We start from the raw sequence: 19503 nt of genomic DNA on the forward strand, positions 1-19503 counted from the left end.
ATTATGAAGGCAACAACCATCCTTTAAAGAATGAACTATTGCCTGCCTGGAATTAACAGTTGGTATGTACAGTCTTCCTAAATCTCCTTCTTGTAAGGAAACATATACTCTCTTGGTTGCAGAGGGGAAAAAAAAGTTCATTCCTCCTATTGTCCCTTTTCTTACTGAATTTGTGAGGGTACTAATTAAAAGATATCAGTGCATCACCTTTGGGGCTGAAGTACAGATAGGTCATTGCACATCCCTGTGTTCACCTCCACCAAAATGCTAGGGGTAAATGCCTGGTGGAAATGGCAGAGACCTCACAGGTTCCCACAGGACCAAAGGTAAAGGGCAAACTCTACACTGTCTGCACAAATCCACCGGATGATTGCTTGGCAAGGCTATGGGATTCAGATCTCTGATTTGTGGCTCAGAATAACAAGTTCATTCATATAGTACATTGGTCTCCACCAACCCTTCCATGATGCTGCTATTGTGAAGATGGTTGTCAAATCTGAGTCACATTATTGCAGACTCTTACTGCATATAGCTTTGGGGACGGGACAGTCCACAGCACCTCTATATCCCAGAGCCACTGCTTCAACCAGACTTGCTGCAAAAAGCAGACTGCTTTCTCAGCTGCCACAGGTAAAGGGGAGGGAGGGTAGCGCAACTGACATGGAAGGAAAGTCAGGCTGCATGTAAGAGTCACCTGGGGAACTTTTGAATATCCCGATGCCTAAGCCACACTCCACATGTAGAATTTAACTCCTCAGGGTTAGAACTGGGTATCAGTATTTTTAAAGCTTCTCAGGTCATTCCAAGTGCAACCAAGATTGAGAAGCAGTGGCTTAGGCATCTCCCTTGCTCCAACATTCACATACCCTTCCCTTTTCAAGTCCTCTTCCACATTCTGCTCTCTCTTGAGTGTGCCTTGCACATGCTTTGCCTGCCATGGACCTAACTCAACCCTGAGGCATCCTTTCTCCTCTGGCTCTTCTGCTGGCTGGTTCCATTTCTGCTGATCCCAAATCCCCAGGAAGAGATAGCCCGACTCACCTTTCTGAACTAGGGTATTTGGGCCTTGGGAAACTTTATGGTATCATACAGAGTATTTTACATTATGGTATCATACAGAGTATTTTCACTGCCCACCTCAGGATCTGGATTCACCTCTGGATGAAGACCTGAGCCCTTCTTGCCCTAATAACCTGTGGAAAGGGACAGAGGTCATGTGCTATGAAACATGGCCAACCTTGGTCCTCTCCAGGTCTGTCGTATGCAAAGATGGTATGGGGGTGGCACAGTTTCCTTTTAACAGGAGCCGTGGGATTCTTGGCTCAATAACAAATTGTAGTATTGAAATCAAACATATTTCCAAAAAGCTCATAAAAATCAAAGATCATTGTTTTGCCCTCTATACAATATGATTTTTAGTCTTTTTAAGTACACATAGAACAATAAAATACCTTGCTCAACTATTTTTATCGTGTATGTATAATTTTATACATCTTTGTCCACAGAATCCTTGTCCATAGGAAACTAAAATTGAATTTAGAATCAAAAGAATAAGATATTCATTATTACCTTAACCAGAGGGATTTTTTAAAAGTTCTTATTAAGAAACTTTTTATTGAAATATAATATACATAATGAAAAGTGCACATATCCTAAGGGTTTATCTCGATGATTTTTTAAGACGACTTTTTTAGAGCAATTTTTAGGTTTAGAGCAAAATTGAGGAGAAGGCACAGAGATGGCCCATATACCCCCTACCCTCCCACGCACATAGCCTCCACCGTTACCAACATCCCCCACCAGAGTGGGGACATCTGTTACAGTCGATGACTTACATTATTGCCCAGGGTCCCTAGTTTACACTACAGTTAACTCTTGGCATTGTGCATTCTACAGGTTTAGACAAATGTCTAATGACATGTACCCATCATTATGGTATCATACAGAGTATTTTCACTGCCCTAAAATTCCTCTGGGCTCTGTCTAGTCATTCCTTCCTCCCCACCACCATGATTTTTTAAAAAGTGAACACCTTTGTAACCAGCATCCAGGTCAAGAAACTGAGCACAATCATTACCCCAAAGCCTCCCTTTGTGCTCCCTTCCAGTCACTACCCATTGAGGGTAACAAGTATAGATGAGTTTTACTGTTTTGTTTTGTTTTGTTTTGTTTTGTTTTACTTTATATAAATGAAATCACATAAGATATACCTTATTGTGTTCTGGCTTCTTTCTCTCAACTTAGGTTTGTGAGATTCATTCATATTTTTGCATGTAGTTTCAGCTTTAGCCAGAGATTTTGATCCTTGAAATCTGGTTCAACAAGCATTATTTAACCAGGAACTATGCTCAGGGCTGGGGACACAAAGGCAAACAAGGGTAAGCCCTTGCTATAAAGAACATTCAATCTAGTAATGTAGTAATGACAAGAATTTAATGCAAAGTGAATTCCTTTTGGTTTAACAAATATTTGTTCAGTGTCCACTATGGGACAGGCAGTATCACAGGTGCTAGGGATAAGCAATGAACAAGCAGATACAAATTCTAGTGGAATTTCTCCGTTTTATTTCCCTGACATGTGTGGGCAAGTTCTGCCCACTAATATCCATTTCCTTCTCTGTTGTGCATCTGCTTTCAACATAAGGGGGACTAGTACTGAAAGCTATTTCTTCTGGCGACTTGGGTATATACAGTTTTGAAATCGCTGGTCCAACCATGAGGCAGCTTGTGAACCAGTGAGCATGGGAGGTATTTCTCTGTATCTATTTTGCCTTATTCTATTCTCTCTATCCCTGATACTGCCTGTACAGAATGAAACAAAAATCTGAAACTTAAGGAAGGCTTTGGATGTTAGCTTACCTTGGAGTAAAGCTGGGAAATCTTGTTGCTTTCCCGAACCCTGTAGTAAGAAGAAACAGTGGCCAAAGTTGGACTGAAATCATAAATCTTTGAATTTGTTTTAATAGCTACAAGTATCTAATATGTATCATTACTCATTAATGTTGACATTTCAGAGCCTAGTGAATGATTTGAGTATAAAGCTATGACGGAGGAGGAGGGATAGAGAATCCAACATCACTCCAGAATTGATAGCTTAAGAAGAAATGGAACAGATCATCTAATTTTATTTGTTTGGTTTGTGTTTTACTTCATTTTTATGGAAAATGTCAAGCATATATCAAAGTGGAGATAATAGCAAAATTCACTTCCATGTATCCATCTTTTACCTTCAAAGATTATCAATCATGCTCAGTTCATCTCTAACCCACTGCTTTCTCCTCCCCTGATTATTTGGAAGAAATCCCAGATATCAAATAAGTTATTCATAAATGTTCAGAAAGTGAGGTCTCTTAGTTTTAATCTCCTTAGTTCATCAGCACAGAGAGGCAAAGTCACCAACGTGGTTAGTAGCAATTATTTTTAATCCCTAGACTTCAAAAGTCAAAAAGGTTACTAACAGAGAATATTGGACTTTACATAGTGCAGTTAAACGGCATGTATGAGACATGAATTGTCAAGTTATGTCAAACATCTGGTCTGATCCATGACCATGGTATTTTAATGGTCACATATTGGATAATAGTTATAAGTGGAATAAGAGTCTCCCCACACAAGAACCTTAATATGTAGACTGAACATCACTTGAATCCACTATAAATTTGTCATCAGTACATTTACAATCTTATTTTTAGCTTCTATCAACATTTTATCTAATGAATTTCATAAATTAATACTCTAAAAAAAACAAAACAAAACAAAACAAAAAACCAACTCTGTATTATTTGGCCTACAATCACCTCTTTTAAATCTCCCATTCAGAGTGGCAACTTTTCCAAACTGTTCATCATGACGTTGGGACTGCTAGTTGATGTTCCTTTTCATCAATAATTTCAAAACAAATTCTTGTGGATTTTGAAATTGCAAATAAATGTGTCCAAGTGAAACTGTTCTTTTCAACTTGTTAGTAATAAAATGGGTCTAAGACCTTTCCTAAGCTGCATTGTTTCCCATCTTCAGCCTGTTCTATTTTCTAAGGTTAGTTGATGTTCATTGAGCCAGTGTCAATGGCTTATCTACTATGAGATATCAAAGCACAACTAGGCTTTGATGGAGATACTTTTCCAGGGTTTCCAGGCTTAACACCCCGAGTCACCATTGTTTGAAGATAGAATGTTCCAGTAGTTTCTAGAGCAAGAGGGAAAGATTCTGTTAGTGTCTTTGTTGTGAAAATGTGCAAAATGTTGCTTTGGCTGCTTTGACTGTCATACTTGTCCAATTGTATCTCAAAATGTTACCCAAGGTATGTGACATCCATCACTGTGAGAAATGGGACATAAAGCCTCTCCCAATGTGTATTTGATGAGGAGATAATTGGGGCTAAAAAAAAAAAGCTGCAAAGATTACCTAAATAAATAACACTGTAAAAGGCAGATACCCAGTCATTTTTTCATATACAACTCTCACTCATTTCCCTGTCAGGTTAACCATTTTCATTGTGTACTTTTTCTGGGCAGATTATTCACATCGAACTCCTTTGATGTGATCAGTGATGATGCTTTTATTGGTCTTCCACATCTAGAGTATTTGTAAGTAAAGAAACTTTTTTTTTTTTTTTGACATAATGATTCAGGACAAGTGTTCTCAGTTTCCTACAGCTGTCTGACAACAAATATTATAACCCATTGCAGATTCATAGAAAACAACAACATCAAGTCCATTTCAAGACATACTTTCCGGGGACTAAAGTCTTTAATTCACCTGTAAGTATGAATGTTGCTCTTACTTTTTAAGCGTACTAAGGGACAATGCAGTTTGATAATCTGTGGTTCAAATGCCCTCTTCATAAGTAGCCCATGAAAATTTAAGAATGATTTATCCCCATGCACACGTGCCATATATCTCCCTGTCATCAGCCAGTGTGGGTTCAGGAAATTGATTACTATTGATATGATTAGCCTAATCCAACCACAATTAGGAAAACAACCTAATGCAGGAAAGTTGTGACTGAAATAACTTTTTTATCATCTACATCATTACTCCCTTCATGGGTAATTATGGGTTGACTATATACCTTAATTTGATATGTGCTGTTTTTCTTTTTCTGTGTAAGCCCTGACTTTATATGCATTTAGACATATACTATAAACACCAGCTATGTTTACACAATATCTGAACAATTTGTTTATAAATTAAATATTTAATTATTCAATGAATGACTAGAGCTACAATAGTTGTTCTTAACAGGAGACAATTGTGCCTCTTAGGGAACATTCATCAATATCTAGAGACAAGTTTAGTTGTCAGAACTCAGTGCTGTAACTGATATCTGGTGGGTAGAGGACAGCGATGCTCTCCTAAAAACCCTGCAATATACAAGACAGCCCCCACAAAAATGGAATCTGCACCCTGAAATGGCATAGTGCTGAGGCTGGGAAGCCCTGAAAAACATGAACCAAAAAACTTATTTCTCCTAGCCTCTCTCACCTCCTACACACACACACACACTTTGAAGGAAGCTAGAGGGCATGGGAAGAAAAGGCACTAAGATTTATTAAGTGCCTACTATTAGGTCAGTCAATTTGCTTTACTTGGATTTTCATTTAATCCTCTCAACAATCCTGCCAGATAGACACAATAATCCCCATTTTAGAAATGAGAAAACAGAGACCTGGAGGGGATATATGACAAGTGAGCTGAATAGTTATGGGATTATAACATCAATTCAACAGTTGAACTGCAAGGGCTACTCATTCATTCAAGACTATTTTTCAAGTGCCTAATATGTGTCTCATTAATATTAAGACATAGATGCAGGAGATCCCGATGTCATTCTGTTAACTTTTACATGTCCCTCATAATACCTCACTGACAATTGTTCTAAGCCTCAGAATGTGGCAGGGAACAAGGCAGACAAAAATACTTGCCTTTTGAACCTACATTCTAGTATGTCCACATAGCCATTACACTTCCTCTCACCAAACTTGTCTCAACTGCTGTTTGGATTTGCAGTAATGGGGCACTGATGGGCAGATGTATTATGCTCAAATCATTAGGTTCTTCAAGTCTTCTATAAAAAGTCATTATAAGAAAAAATATTTGCTATGCTATGCTACATGTCAACGATGTAACACAATGCAAAAATAGCTGTGTATGGTATAAACATTATGCCATTTTGTCAGAGAGCCAAACACTGACAAACTCCATTGTTTAGAAAATAATTTAAAAAAAAACAGAAACAAATATATGGAAGGGGAAATGGGAGTCATCACCTCAACTTGAGAGCTGCTTAATTCACATAAATCCCATTCAACATACCTTCTGTGTGATGCTCAGCATCATAAAGTGCTGAAGGAAAGATGTAAAATCCAGGTATCCTCTCTGGGAACTCGGGATATAGGCTTTGCTGTTCCCATTGGTCCATTCAGGTATATCTTCTCTCCAGTGTAAAGGATTACCTGACACAGAAGAAAAAGAGAAAGGAAGGAAGGAAGAAAGGATGGAAGAGAGGAAAAAAGGATAGACAAAAGAGTTAAAGGAGAGAGGGAGAAAGGTAGGAAAGAAGGGGAAGAGAAAACAGAAGGAAAGAGGGGAGCAATGGGGAACAAGGGAGAATGAAAAAAATTTACGTAACACACTAATGAAAAATATCTATTTTGTTTAACTGGAGCCTATTAGGTCCATCAAATGAAATGGGAATTGAAATTTGGGTCATAATGAGGCCTTTTATCACAAGGAGACACTAGTATAGCATGTGCTTAGTATCCAAACATTTCCAAGCTCAAGGGAACACCAAAGTCAGTCTTCAAAGAGAGAAGCATGAATCTAAAAGGTCAGACAGTGAAAGGGAAGTCTAACCCTCTGACCAGGTGCTAGAGGTGGGAAGAAAGTGTTAGGAGGGAACAGGTTAAAGTTAATTGAGTGAATATGACCCTTAGGTCTCTTGCATCTTTATCTAACAGTTAGGTTGACTCATATGGCATTGCCAGTATTAGACTGTTTTTGATCTACAAAAATGCAACGCCATATGGTTCGTCCTAAATAGTCTCTAGGAAGTGCCACACAAAGATGAATAAGATCCAGTTCCAACCTGGAGGAGTTCAGTCTGACAAGAGGAATTAGACAAACAAATATTTTCTCACTGAGTGCCTTTGTCCCCAAGTTATGTTCTCCTTTCTAATTATGCTATTCAAGATGTATTTCCTCCTTCCTCCCTCCCTCCTTTCCTCCCTTCCTTCTTTTTTTTTTTTTCCTTTCCTTTCTTCCTTTCAAGGAGAGATGGGTAGGGAGGATTTGAAACTCAAATGTCCCTCTGACTGCTCACTACATCAAATTAATTTTCCATTATTTACCACCTATAAATAAATCTGACATTTGTTTGAGCCATTAGTTTCCTTTTTAGGATTTTAGGCTTTAAATGCACTTTCTTCCACCTCAGACCAACTCTACCCAATCAAAGGGAAACACTGGAGGAAAAGTTTACAAAGCTCTTTCAGATTCTTGACCTCATGATAGTTTCCTGGTGACCTTACAAAATAGTGCTTAGCATACTACCACTGGTTGACAGATGAGAACATGGAGGTGTACCCTGCACTTAAGCTGCTCCCCATCTAGTAATAGTAAAGGCAAAAGTTTCTTGGGTTCATTAATGGGATGTCTCATGCCCTCTCCATTGTGTCAGTCATAGCAGGACCAGAAAGCTTTGACTGAGCTGCCTGGATCCTTCCACAAGACATGGTCTCAGGAGCAAATATGACTAGAGAAGAAGAAGATCCTGAAGACAGGGGCCCTAACTTTGCTTTTAGACTCCAAATGCAAATAGTTGTATTCAGACATATACTTTTAGATCCAACTGGTTCCCACTCTGGCCTAACATTGCACCTACCTGAGCATTTTTACAAATTCCATTAGTTCCTAAGGAAGCAACAAACTTATCTCACTTTCAAATGCATCTATCTCAGGAGACTTAACTTCTAAAAAGAGACTTATAGACAACTTGAAAGTTACTATATATACCCCTTCCCTCTCAAGCTAGCTTTCAGAAAAGGGAAAATTCCTTACATTTCAGTCCTTACAATGCCAGTCAAATCCTGGGACCCTCTATCTTATTACTTTATTCTGAGTTACTGTCCCAATGTTATACGTGTTTAACTTTAATGTTTGAATAGTTCATATTTTTCAACAAGGTTTGAATTTTTCTGATGAAATCAGAGTGAAAATGCATTAAAAATAGCTTATGGCCAATGATGACCAAAATCTCTAAACATGATGTATTGGTTTCTGTTAACACCCATGAGCCTTTTTAGTAGTGATTTCCTTTGGTATCACATATGTATCACTGTGACTAAGGCCCAATAGAGGCAGGACTGTTGGCATGCATGTATAAAAATATTTGGGGAAAATTGTCATCAATCTATATGTGTTGTGGAGCACCTGCTGATTCCTCAGCACTGGGGGGTGGGGGGTGCAAGAGATATATACAGTAGTCCCCAAACTCAGAATGCCTGTGTGTCCCCAGTCAGTCAGGTAGGATGTCTTCATTTCAGCCTTCACAATGACATGCATATAAAGAGGCAGTGCAGTGTAGTGGCTGACAGTGACCTCTGCCACTGGACTGTCCAGGTTCAAAGCCTAAACATCTGTGGGATATCAGGTCACTTAGCTTCACTGTGCCTCAGATTTCTCATGTGTAAAATGGGAGTGATAACAATAATCTGTAAAAACAGGGACAGGAGATAATAAGGTACTTAGGAGTACCTGGCTCCTAAGGTTGTCCTAAGATCAAATGAGTTAATCTATGCAAGATGCTTAGAACAGAACCTGGTATGCAGTAAATACCATTATGCAGGAATAAACTAACACTTGCTGCCTAACCTCTGTTGGTCCTGGATCAGGATTCCAAATGCTGCAGTTTTTATCCACTTTAAGCATTTTGTATGAAATTAAAATAACTGCACTTGAAACACCGCAAAATCAGTGAGACACCGACTCAAGCTGAGAATCTGCACTGCAGGGAGGCTGGGAGCACCCCAGATGGCTGTGGGCGCTGCTTTCTTAGCAGTGGAGCCCAGTGGCACTGAAACAAACGTGCTATCTGAGCCAGTCTGGTCTGCCTTAAAGAGAAGGCTTTCCAGTAGATTCCATAGTCATAATCAGAGGTTTTCTCAGGTAAACCAGGATGACACCAAAGTGGAGGGAATGGTCATCCCCTCTGTTGGGAAGGAAAGACTGCCTGCCAATGGGAATGCTTGAAACTTCTCATCTAGTTTCAAGGCAACTAGATGTTCAGTTGGGCAGTTTCTGGTATCTTAAGGAACGTTTCTTAGGCAGGCTTTGAATCACCAGGAAATGGTGCTTAGTTGAAGGCACACTTTAGAGAGCCTCCACACTGCTTTGGAATGATTGCCACAGGGAGGTGAAAAGGAGGAGGAGGGCACATTGTGAGCAGCAGGTCCATGTGATGTGGGGGTGGGTGGCAAGGGCAGTTCCCAGGGTTTGCACTTTCTTCCCAACTCAGTGTCTTGGTACAAGGGGTCTAAGAGAAGCATCCTCTACTCTTTTCTTTGTCTAGATTGGTGTCCTTCCTCTCCTCCACTCCAGCTTGCCCCATTCATTCATTACTTTCAAAGTATCTACTGAGGGCTTACTTTGTGCCAATCACTAAGAATACAGTGGTAAGAAGAGCATCCTTCCAGGACTCACAGCAGAATCAACCTAGAAAAAATTAACATCGATGAAATATGTCCTCAAACCTTTCATCACCTTGTCTTCACTAACCTCCTGATCAGTTCTATCTGTGCCCCTCCCACCCTCCCCCACCCCGCCCTGCCCTACTCAGACATTCCAGTGCCATCCTATTCTGTATAAAAACTCACTGACTCAAAACTACGTGGCTTAAAGTGTTGCCTCTCCTCATATAATTTCATGATTTTTAAAGATGAAGCCATAGATTTTCATGGTGAAAAGCATAAAGATGTAATTTCAGAACTAGAACAGAACTTGCAAATAATTCTGACCCAAGTGACCATTTACTTTATACAAAAGAAGACAGCCAGGTCTCAAACCCAGATATGCCATTCCTGGACTACGTCATTTCCACCCCACTCCCCTGCCCAATCCAAGGAGCCATGAAGAGGGCAGACAGGCAAAGGGTCAGCATGGACAGTCACCAGGATTTCCTTCAGTCATACCACACTGAACATCTTTTCCTGACAACTCTGGTGGCCACCTCTGTCTCCTTGCCTCTCTCTCCATCAGCCTTCTAATTTGTCTTTCTCTTATTCCCAATGATACTTGTATTTAGTTTTAAAATCCAGCACTGATTTGGTCCTTGCTCACCTAACAGACTTTCAAAGAGGAAGGAGCCCCCCCCCCCAATTCACACTCACACTCTTTCATGCCATCTCACTCTGGACCAGAAGGGGAGAGAAGAAGTTCTCTAGACCTTGAGGACCAGTAGCATGTCTCTCTGCAATCACTTGCTTTCCAAATAAATATCCCCCATGAGATGAAATCTGTATTAATGATTGAAAGAAAATATGACAAAAATCTTAAGGGTGATTACCTCTGCCAGATGATTATTTTATCCTTTAAAAAAATAACTTTTACACTTACCAAATTTTCTTGAAGAGATAATATTACATATATATGTATGCATGTATATATATAAGAAAAAATATATATGCCAGTGACATATATCACATATATCACATATATAATATATATATCACATAAAAAATATATGTATATGTTTTATGTATATCATAAAAGATGAAACACTTAAAAATACCAAGGCATGGAGTCCTGTCTATTCAGAGAGGCAAAGAAAATAGGTGATTTCACCCTCCTGAGCTGAGCATTCAAAAGTTCTTAGGTATTAAATATCACTGGTTTTGACAACAACAAACAAATTAGTTTTGTGGCCTTGATTATCTGACATAAGGTTTAAATATTCACCTACAGATGCAGAATTTTTACCTGGAATCCACTTCAAAAGCATGTGTGTAAAAAAAAAAATTAGTTGTGTGTGTTAATTTTCACAACAAATGGGGATGCCTGGGTGGCTCAGCAGTTGAGCATCTGCCTTTGGCTCAGGGTGTGATCCTGGAGTCCCAGGATCGAGTCCCACATCGAGCTCCCTGCATGGAGCCTGCTTCTCCCTCTGCCTGTGTCTCTGCCCCCCTCTCTCTCTTTCATGAATAAATAAATAAAAACTTAAAAAAAATTTTTTTCACAATAAATGAAATTGGTATTCTTTACTCCATTTTGCAGACGGAGAGGCAGAAACCAAAAGAGGTTAAATCAAGTAGGTGAAAGGCATACTCCTGAAAATGAGGATACTCAAACTGAAGCCCTTGTCTGCTTGAGAGGGCTTCAACTCAGTGATGCCAGGGATGAGAATGACAGCCAGTTTTACAAAAGACACAGAACATATTTCAACTAGAGCTTCTATTAGGGAAAAGGGAATAATAATATGAAGCTGTTACTCTGTGAAGCTGGGGAGATGATGGAGGGAAAGGAGAAACTGAGAAAATTTAATGCATTCGATTTTTCCATTTTGTTCTCCAGTAGCAAGACTCAATGCAGGGATGGAATCTGAAGAATCAAATGATCCTAACATCAAGCCTAAAAACTCTAACCCTAACCCATGAAATGCTATCTCAATCTCTCTAGCTGTTTAAATAACCTAATAGGCACCAGATCTTCACCCTTTTCACCTAAGGACCAAATGCTGAGCAGGTTTCAGGGAGCATTGGGAAGTTGCTACTTTTTCTTCCTGGCCACCCTGGTGCAGAGTCCTCAGGAGACCCTATCCCACCCCACCCCCCACAGAGAATTTCCCTTAGGCCCCCAGATGCCTGAGATGGTTTTTGAAGCTCCAGGTGCTCCTCAAAGCTGAATTTCAGCTGGTGCAAGGAATCAGAGGGATGGCTCCCATCTAGACTAACTGCAGTCTTAAAATTCTCCAGAGGATGAGGGCCTGAAACCCTGTGGGAATCTTGTGAGAAAAATGGGAGCTCCATCCTGAAACCCATCTCATGAAAGAGTTGATATCATCTGACCATTCAGGCACCCACATACTGACCCTGACATTTATTCACACTCCAGTAACTTTGGGGCTTTATGAATGAAATAAAATAGCTGTTTTAGAATCACTAAATCCTCACTGGACAGAACCATTCCATACACACATACTAAGCAATGGGGTGTTTTTATTTATTTTTATTTTTATTTTTTAAAAGACTTTATTCATGAGAGACAGAGAGATAGAGATAGAGAGACAGAGGCAGAGATACAGGTAGAGGGAGAAGCAGGCTCCATGCAGAGAGCCTGACGTGGGACTCTATCCGGGGTCTCCAGGATCACGCCCTGGGCTGAAGGCAGGCGCTAAACCGCTGAGACACCAGGGCTGCCCAATGGGGTGTTTTTAAAACCTCAAATTTATTCTTTGTTTCTTCTGAATTTAAAATAACAATACGTGCTTGATGATTAAAAAAAATCTCACAATCTAAACGTCTATATAGCAAAAGTAAAAGATTCCAAATGTAAAAGATTATGTCTCCTTCTAGACCTTTCTTTATGCATTGTTAGATATGTGTCCTCCCTCCCCAAGTGGAATTACTTTCTACTTACTATTCTCCAATTTCCTTTTTTTCCCCTTAAGCATCATTTTGTGTTAAATCATTGAGCTCTACCTCATGTTTTAAAATTTCCTGCAAAAAAATAAAATAAAATAAATAAAATAAAATAAAATTTCCTGCAACATATTCCATGCTAAGTATAAACCATCACTTATTTACACAATCCCTTATTAATGGACATGTAGGTTGTTTCCAATTCTTTTCTATTAGACATAATGCTAGAATAAATATCTTTCCCCAATTGTGCTCAAAATAATTCAACTCCTCTTCACTTGGTAAATTGGTAAATACTCTTAATTGGCCAGCTAATTAATGTGTGGAGGCATTTCGTATCTCTCTTCTTAACTTTGCATATTCTGCTGGTCTCCTATGTGCCCTATGCATCCTTCACCATTTACCCATCAATCCGCACTGGAAAGCTACTTTATATTAGGGCTGTTGCATTTGTTTTGCAGAATAATTCCTGGGATTTCTCAGAATTGCTTTCCTAGGACATTCTCTGCTCCAGTCCCTTCTTAAATGTAAACCCAGTCACTGAGGCCTCCCAAAGACTTTAGGGAAACTATCTAAATCCTTCTTTGGGGAAGCCTGGGTGGATCAGTGGTTGAGCACTTGCCTTTGGTCCAGGGTGTGATCCTGGAGTACCAGGATCAAGTCCCATGTCAGGCTCCTTGCATGGAGCCTGCTTCTCCTTCTGCCTATGTCTCTGCCGTTCTCTCTCTCTCTCTCATGTTTCTCATAAATAAATAAAAATCTTTAAAAAAAATAAATCCTTCTTGGACCTCAGGCATCCATCCAGAAGCCTTCCCGTCCTTTCTGGGTCTTACTTCCTCTTGTTTCTGCCTCTTTTATGAGGCCAGGCAGACTTCTTATGCCTACTCCTCAGCAAACCTAGGCATGAAGCTCCGTCCTATCTTTTTCAGAAACAATCCACTGTGAGTCAGTATTTCACTGAATTTTGGCAGTGGAACAGGAAGAGAGTCACATTAAATGCAATAAATCCATCCACCATTTCTGTCTCTGGCACCGCTCATGCCTCCCTGCCTCCCCCACCCACTGGTCCCCAGAGTGAGAGCCTGCCTGTGACAAGAAGTCCTCAAAGGGCATAAAGCCTCATTTTACAGCCCAAGAATGCCAGCCTGCCCTCATCAGCCCCATCCCCCAAGGCTGTTGAATTAAAAGACCTCCATCTTGTCATGGAAAAATGATCTCTCTCTACCCCAGAAGCATTGTAGCCCCAAGTCTATGTCTTAACAGCTGTTTCTGTAGTTGGCCTTCACCTTGGGTATGTGAGGCCTAGAGCTTCTAACCTTTGGGCAGCAAGTGGAACTCCCAGATTTGCTCATTGTTTAAAAGAACTGCCTTGGGCAGCAACGCAAACATGGTGTGCCTCTCCCTGGGCAACTCTGATGGCAGTAGTATTTCAGGACTTAACTGTTTCTTCACTTCACGCCCACTGTCCTGTGACCCAGCCTCCTCTAAATTTGCACCTTGCAACCAGTTGCAGTTTGTTTCATCCACTTAGAAGTTCACATGAGAACTTTAAGACACATAACTTGGGAGTGACTCAGGACTAGTCCAAGACACCAGAAAGTCTCTCCATTCAACTAGGCAGAAAGGTGAATTATAGAGACATTCTTCTGAAAAGTCTTCTTTAGCAACATTTTATTAATCCTAATACCACTACAGTCATAGTGGTTCTTTCATATGGCCAATTTTCTAAATGTTGTTTATTTGGCAAGCCGTTCTCTTGCTTTTCCTCTCACCCCCTTCCCTGCTGTTCTTTGTTAAAAAGCAGACCAGATGCCAGGTACCATCGGGAGTTATCTCATTTACTTTCTCTATCTTGTGACACGAGGTATTATTACCTTCCCCTAAAAAAACGAAAAAGCTAAAGTCACACTGCCAGGAAATAGTGGAGTGAGAGGATTCAAACCAAACTCTGAATAGCTCCAAAACTGCCCTTCTTTACATAATGAACCGTCATTGAGACTGGAACATTCAGATTCAGTTCCCATTCTTATGTTCCAAGGTCCATTGAAAAGAGTTTTCCAACCTACTCACAATTTCTAAAACTCAGGAAAACAACATAATTAACTTTAAAATAGGTTTTAAAAGTCTTGAATGTTTGCACTTGAGAAATCTCATATTAATTAGAGCAGGTAAAAGACAGAAGAGTTTTAAGAGTCTTTTAAATGGAATTTGAGAGAATTTTCAAGGACTTTGAAGGCCAACAACATAAGCTCTTTGCTTCAGTTTAGTTTTTAATTTTTTTGTGGAAGAAAAACATTCATAAGAAAAGTATATAACAGGTATATACACACACAAGTCTGGTTAAGAGAAAATTATCAGCACCTATATCCCTTCCTATCATGCAGGGGCCACTCCTTGTTATGTTTACACTTCTGCAATATGGACACATTTCTCTTTTCTTGATACCATCACTCCTTACTCATTAGCTTTGATTAGAATAATTATAGTGATTCATGAAAGAACACATAGAAGGAGGAAGAGAAAACAATTCCTGTGACAATAAGACAACTGGAAGAAAAGGAAAGGAGATGATTAAAAAGGATGGATGGATGGATGGATGGACGGACGGATGGATGGATATTTGTGAGAAAGTTGTTTTCTGAGGTCAAATGACTGGAACTAAAAGAAAAATATAAAAAAGGAGTATATACTTTGGAAAGAAGAAACGATGTGCTGGCAGGGGAATAGATTAGGTAGATCCCCAAACTCCAGAGCTATTGGCACTGTCAGTTGGGGTTTGGCCATGGTCTGAAACAAATGAGAAGAGAGGGAGGAGCAGGGGCAGCCTGAGTGTGAAGGGAAATGGGCACTGTGACCCATTTAGTTAGTCATCATTTGGGACACATCCCCTAGACTGAATGTCTAAGAGTATGAATCTCATATTCCATTCTACATAGAAAGATCAACGCCCAATGTCATTTTGTTGCTGGTGATTTGGGGTTTGTCAGTTTCTTTTTTTGCCATGATACATAAAGTGCCATAAAGACTGAGTGAGCATTAAAGCAAAGAAACCAAGAATTAAAAATATGATAGTGGGAATGTTAGTAGTATTTTAGAAGAAGAAATAAAAAAGGTACTGCAAGTAATTTAGTGAAGTCAGGAAAGAATAAAAGGAATTCATAATTAAGTTTTATCATAAAATGCATTTTATTTAGTTTATCATTATAGTTTACATCAGTCTTTCTTTCTTTCTTTCTTTTTTTTTTTTTTTCTTTTTCCAGGAGCCTTGCAAACAACAATCTCCAGACACTCCCAAAAGATATTTTCAAAGGCCTGGATTCTTTAACAAATGTGTAAGAGGACCTAAGAAATCATTGATTAATTAATTTGTAGTAGTTAACAAAGAAGCCTAGTATTGATGTTTAGAATTTGTAATTGGCTTTAAATTTTAATTAGGGCCTTACAATTTAAATTTTAAATTGGTTTAAATTTTAAATTTACTTGAACTAATGTTTGAGTCTTCTATGGTATTTCCCACTGGAAATTCTGAACATAAAGTGCCCAGGCATTCCTTGGGGCAAAGTGTGTGTCCTATGGGAGGAGGTGCTGATAAACGACTTTGAGGGGGTGGGAAGAGGAGGCCCAGAGTAAAATTTCAAGATGCCTTTTTTCTCATGAGGTCCAGGAAATAGGGCTACGAAAGGAAAAACATAAAGGAGTCTGGGAAACTGACCGAGTGTAGAAGAAAGGTTACACCCATGGGTTGGTCAGTCAACAGAGAAATGGAGCAGGAAGTGGGGGAAGGGAGGCAAGTTTGCCTTTTCTCTCCTTAGACTGAACAACAACTCTAGGCTTAATCCCCAGGAATTTGGCTTAAGCCCCAGGAAAGGGAATGAACTTAATTATTTTTGACCCTTTTTCAAACAAAAGAGCTTTCAAACTTTGACTTTTAAGCCTCAGAGTGAAAGATCTTTGTAAGGAATTTGTATATTTTGTTGTAAGCAAAACAAGTAATATATGCCTAACTCTCTCAAAAGCAATTAAGCTTCATTAAGTTCCTTCCAGACATTAGAAGGGTATTTAAATGGTCATAAGGTAGATACAGGGACAAATGAAAGGATATATGAAAAAAAAAAAAAGGTTTCTTATCAATTAAGGTATTTTGCTACAGAATATATACTCAAAACAACTTTTCTCCAATCTGAGATCTGAATCAAGTATTTTCTCCTAAACCTAGTATTTAACTTCAAATCAGTAAGCTAATGAAAAACTTTCTTTGTTCCTTCTGGTATTTCCCCAGCCCCGCCTCAATGCCTAGTGCCCCAATTCCTGAATGATGATTTATTTCCAAGAGAGTGCCAGAAGCAAGACACATCCAAGAGGGTCTCGGACAGACCACAGTTATCCGTTCTGGTTTACAATCACCCAGAGAAGTTCACACTCATTATTTAGGGTCAGAATATTCTTGGGAGATGAAGTCAGTCTTGGGAATGTCTTGGAAGTTAGATGATACGCCATGGCAGACTTGAGGATGCAGCTTATTTGGGCGTCATCCTCTGGCCCATCCTTGAGAAAAAAAAAAAAAAAAGCAAAAAAAACCAACAACAACAACAACAACAAAAACACACTTGAAATTGACTCAATCTCTATGGAAATCCCATAATGGGTTTGGCCTCTTGGGCCTACTCTGATATGCCCAAATTAAGAATTATCTAAGAAGTACAAGAATCCTTGCCAACTTGTCTTTTAGCGGATTTCTTGGTTTTCTTGAATGTATCCCCAAAAAAACTTTTTTAAATGCTTCAACATTTAAAAATTATTCACGTGCTGTGTGAAGATGAGGCAGTATCTATCGTAGGAATTCTGTGTGACTGAGAAGGGTCTAGGAAGGAGCTGGAATTTCTGAACAGAAGCAATGCAAATAAACAGAAAGCTTGGTGAGTTGGGATCATATGTGGAAACTGAAATTATCCATGCTGTATAGTTTATCACAGACATGAGCTGCTGTACGTCTGAGTTAACTCTGCTGTGTCAAAGCCATTTCCTATTAAAATTGAATTTGTAGACCATGGAATAGCATCAGGATGAATTACATCTTTGAGAAAGAACAAAAACAAATAGCTCCCTTGATTTAATTGAATATGATACAATAAGGACTATATTCTACCCTCTAGACCTGCACTGGCCAACATGGTAGCCACACATGTGGTTACCAAGCAGCGTTCCAGGTGCATCTAAGGAGCAAAGCTTTAGATTTCACTTAATTCTTAAAAAAAAAAAAAAAAAGATTTCACTTAATTCTTAAAAAATTAAAAAACTAAATTTAAATTGAAAAACAGATTCTCAGTTCAACTATTGAAAGAATTATGTTTGGAACAACTTGGACGTGTGAAACTATTTTTTCCAACTATAAGTTTTATGAAATCTAAATATAGATCACATACTTCTGATGAAAACTTAGCATCCAAATTGAGATATTTTTTAAAACTGTAAAATATCTCATTGATAATGTTTGTATTGGCTACACATCTAAATGATAATATTTTGTGTGAAATATTAAATAAATTATATTATTTTAAAATTAATAAAATAAGTTATTTTAAATAAAATATATTTTTAAAATTAGTTTCACCTACTTCTTGTTACTTTTTTCAGAAATACAGAAAAATTTAATTTACATATATAGTTCACACTGTAGTTCTATGGACAGCACAGCTTTAGACAGAGCTACCTTTGATCCAAGAGGGACTAAGTTATGAAGTTCTATTGAATGGGTGGCATTCAAGGATGAACTGTGGGAACTCTCTAAAATGAATTGTCAGTCAAGTTCAAGGTAGATTATGGGGCATGATGTAAAACTGGGTAAAGGCATTCTCCATATGTTAATTGCTGAAGTAGAAGTCATACCTGTTTAGGTAGAATAATCCTACAGCAAAGCAACTGAAGTTTGTCTTTCAGGGACCTGAGAGGGAATTCATTTAATTGTGATTGTAAACTGAAGTGGCTGGTAGAATGGCTGGGCCACACCAATGCAACTGTTGAAGACATCTACTGTGAAGGCCCCCCAGAATACAAAAAACGCAAAATCAATAGTCTCTCTCCCAAGGATTTTGATTGCATTATTACAGGTAATTATTCCAAATCATTCCACCTCATAAAGCTAAAAATAGGGCTACATTTTTGTGTGTGCAGGAATTGATATTTTTTATATCTTTAAAAGCCAACCATCCAATTTTACTTTTTAAAATTTGATAAAGCATTAAAACTTCGTGTGTTTAAAAGCAAAGTAAAGTTATCATTTTACTCTTACTCTTAAATAAATGTATCTCTTAAGAACATTTGAGATCTAGCCAAGGAGTGACGCATTAGCACATGGTTATTCATCATCATTTCCTATTTTTGCAGAATTTGCAAAGTCTCAAGACCTGCCTTATCAATCACTGTCCATAGATACTTTTTCTTATATGAATGATGAGTATGTAGTCATTGCTCAGCCTTTTACTGGAAAGTGCATTTTCCTTGAATGGGACCACGTAGAAAAGACCTTCCGAAATTATGACAACATTACAGGTATGAAAAGCCTAATCATATTTTGAATAGAAAGTTAAGCAAGTTGGACCAAGGGCAACAGAGAAAGACAACTGATATAGGGGATGCGTGGGCAGGCTTAGACTCCTTTAATTCCCAACTGTATCATTTACTAAGTGACTGAGGACTCTCCTAAACCTCAATTTCCTGACTTGTAAATGAGAATAATAGTACCTAACTCACAGGATTGTTGTAAGATGATGTAATCATAAGATAATGTGATCACATATTCAAGAAACTTAGCATAGAATTTAGCAAAGTAAATATGCAATAAAAGATGGATTATTTTTCTTCAAAAGAAAAGT

General features: G+C 38.7%; 1 protein-coding gene across 2 annotated transcripts in view; it reads left to right on the forward strand.

Annotated features, from left to right (window-relative positions):
* Positions 1-19503, forward strand: part of LGI1 (leucine rich glioma inactivated 1) — a 40621-nt gene that overhangs the window by 15668 nt on the left and 5450 nt on the right. For both annotated transcript variants that reach the window (XM_055299949.1, XM_055299950.1), the window contains exons 3-7: positions 4514-4585; positions 4688-4759; positions 15892-15963; positions 18569-18738; positions 19016-19180. In XM_055299949.1, the coding sequence (XP_055155924.1) occupies positions 4514-4585; positions 4688-4759; positions 15892-15963; positions 18569-18738; positions 19016-19180 (551 nt within the window). The remainder of the gene's footprint in view (positions 1-4513; positions 4586-4687; positions 4760-15891; positions 15964-18568; positions 18739-19015; positions 19181-19503) is intronic.

This window comes from Nyctereutes procyonoides, unplaced genomic scaffold (assembly GCF_905146905.1).
Source record: "Nyctereutes procyonoides isolate TBG_1078 unplaced genomic scaffold, NYPRO_anot_genome, whole genome shotgun sequence".
Classification (NCBI taxonomy): domain Eukaryota; kingdom Metazoa; phylum Chordata; class Mammalia; order Carnivora; family Canidae; genus Nyctereutes; species Nyctereutes procyonoides.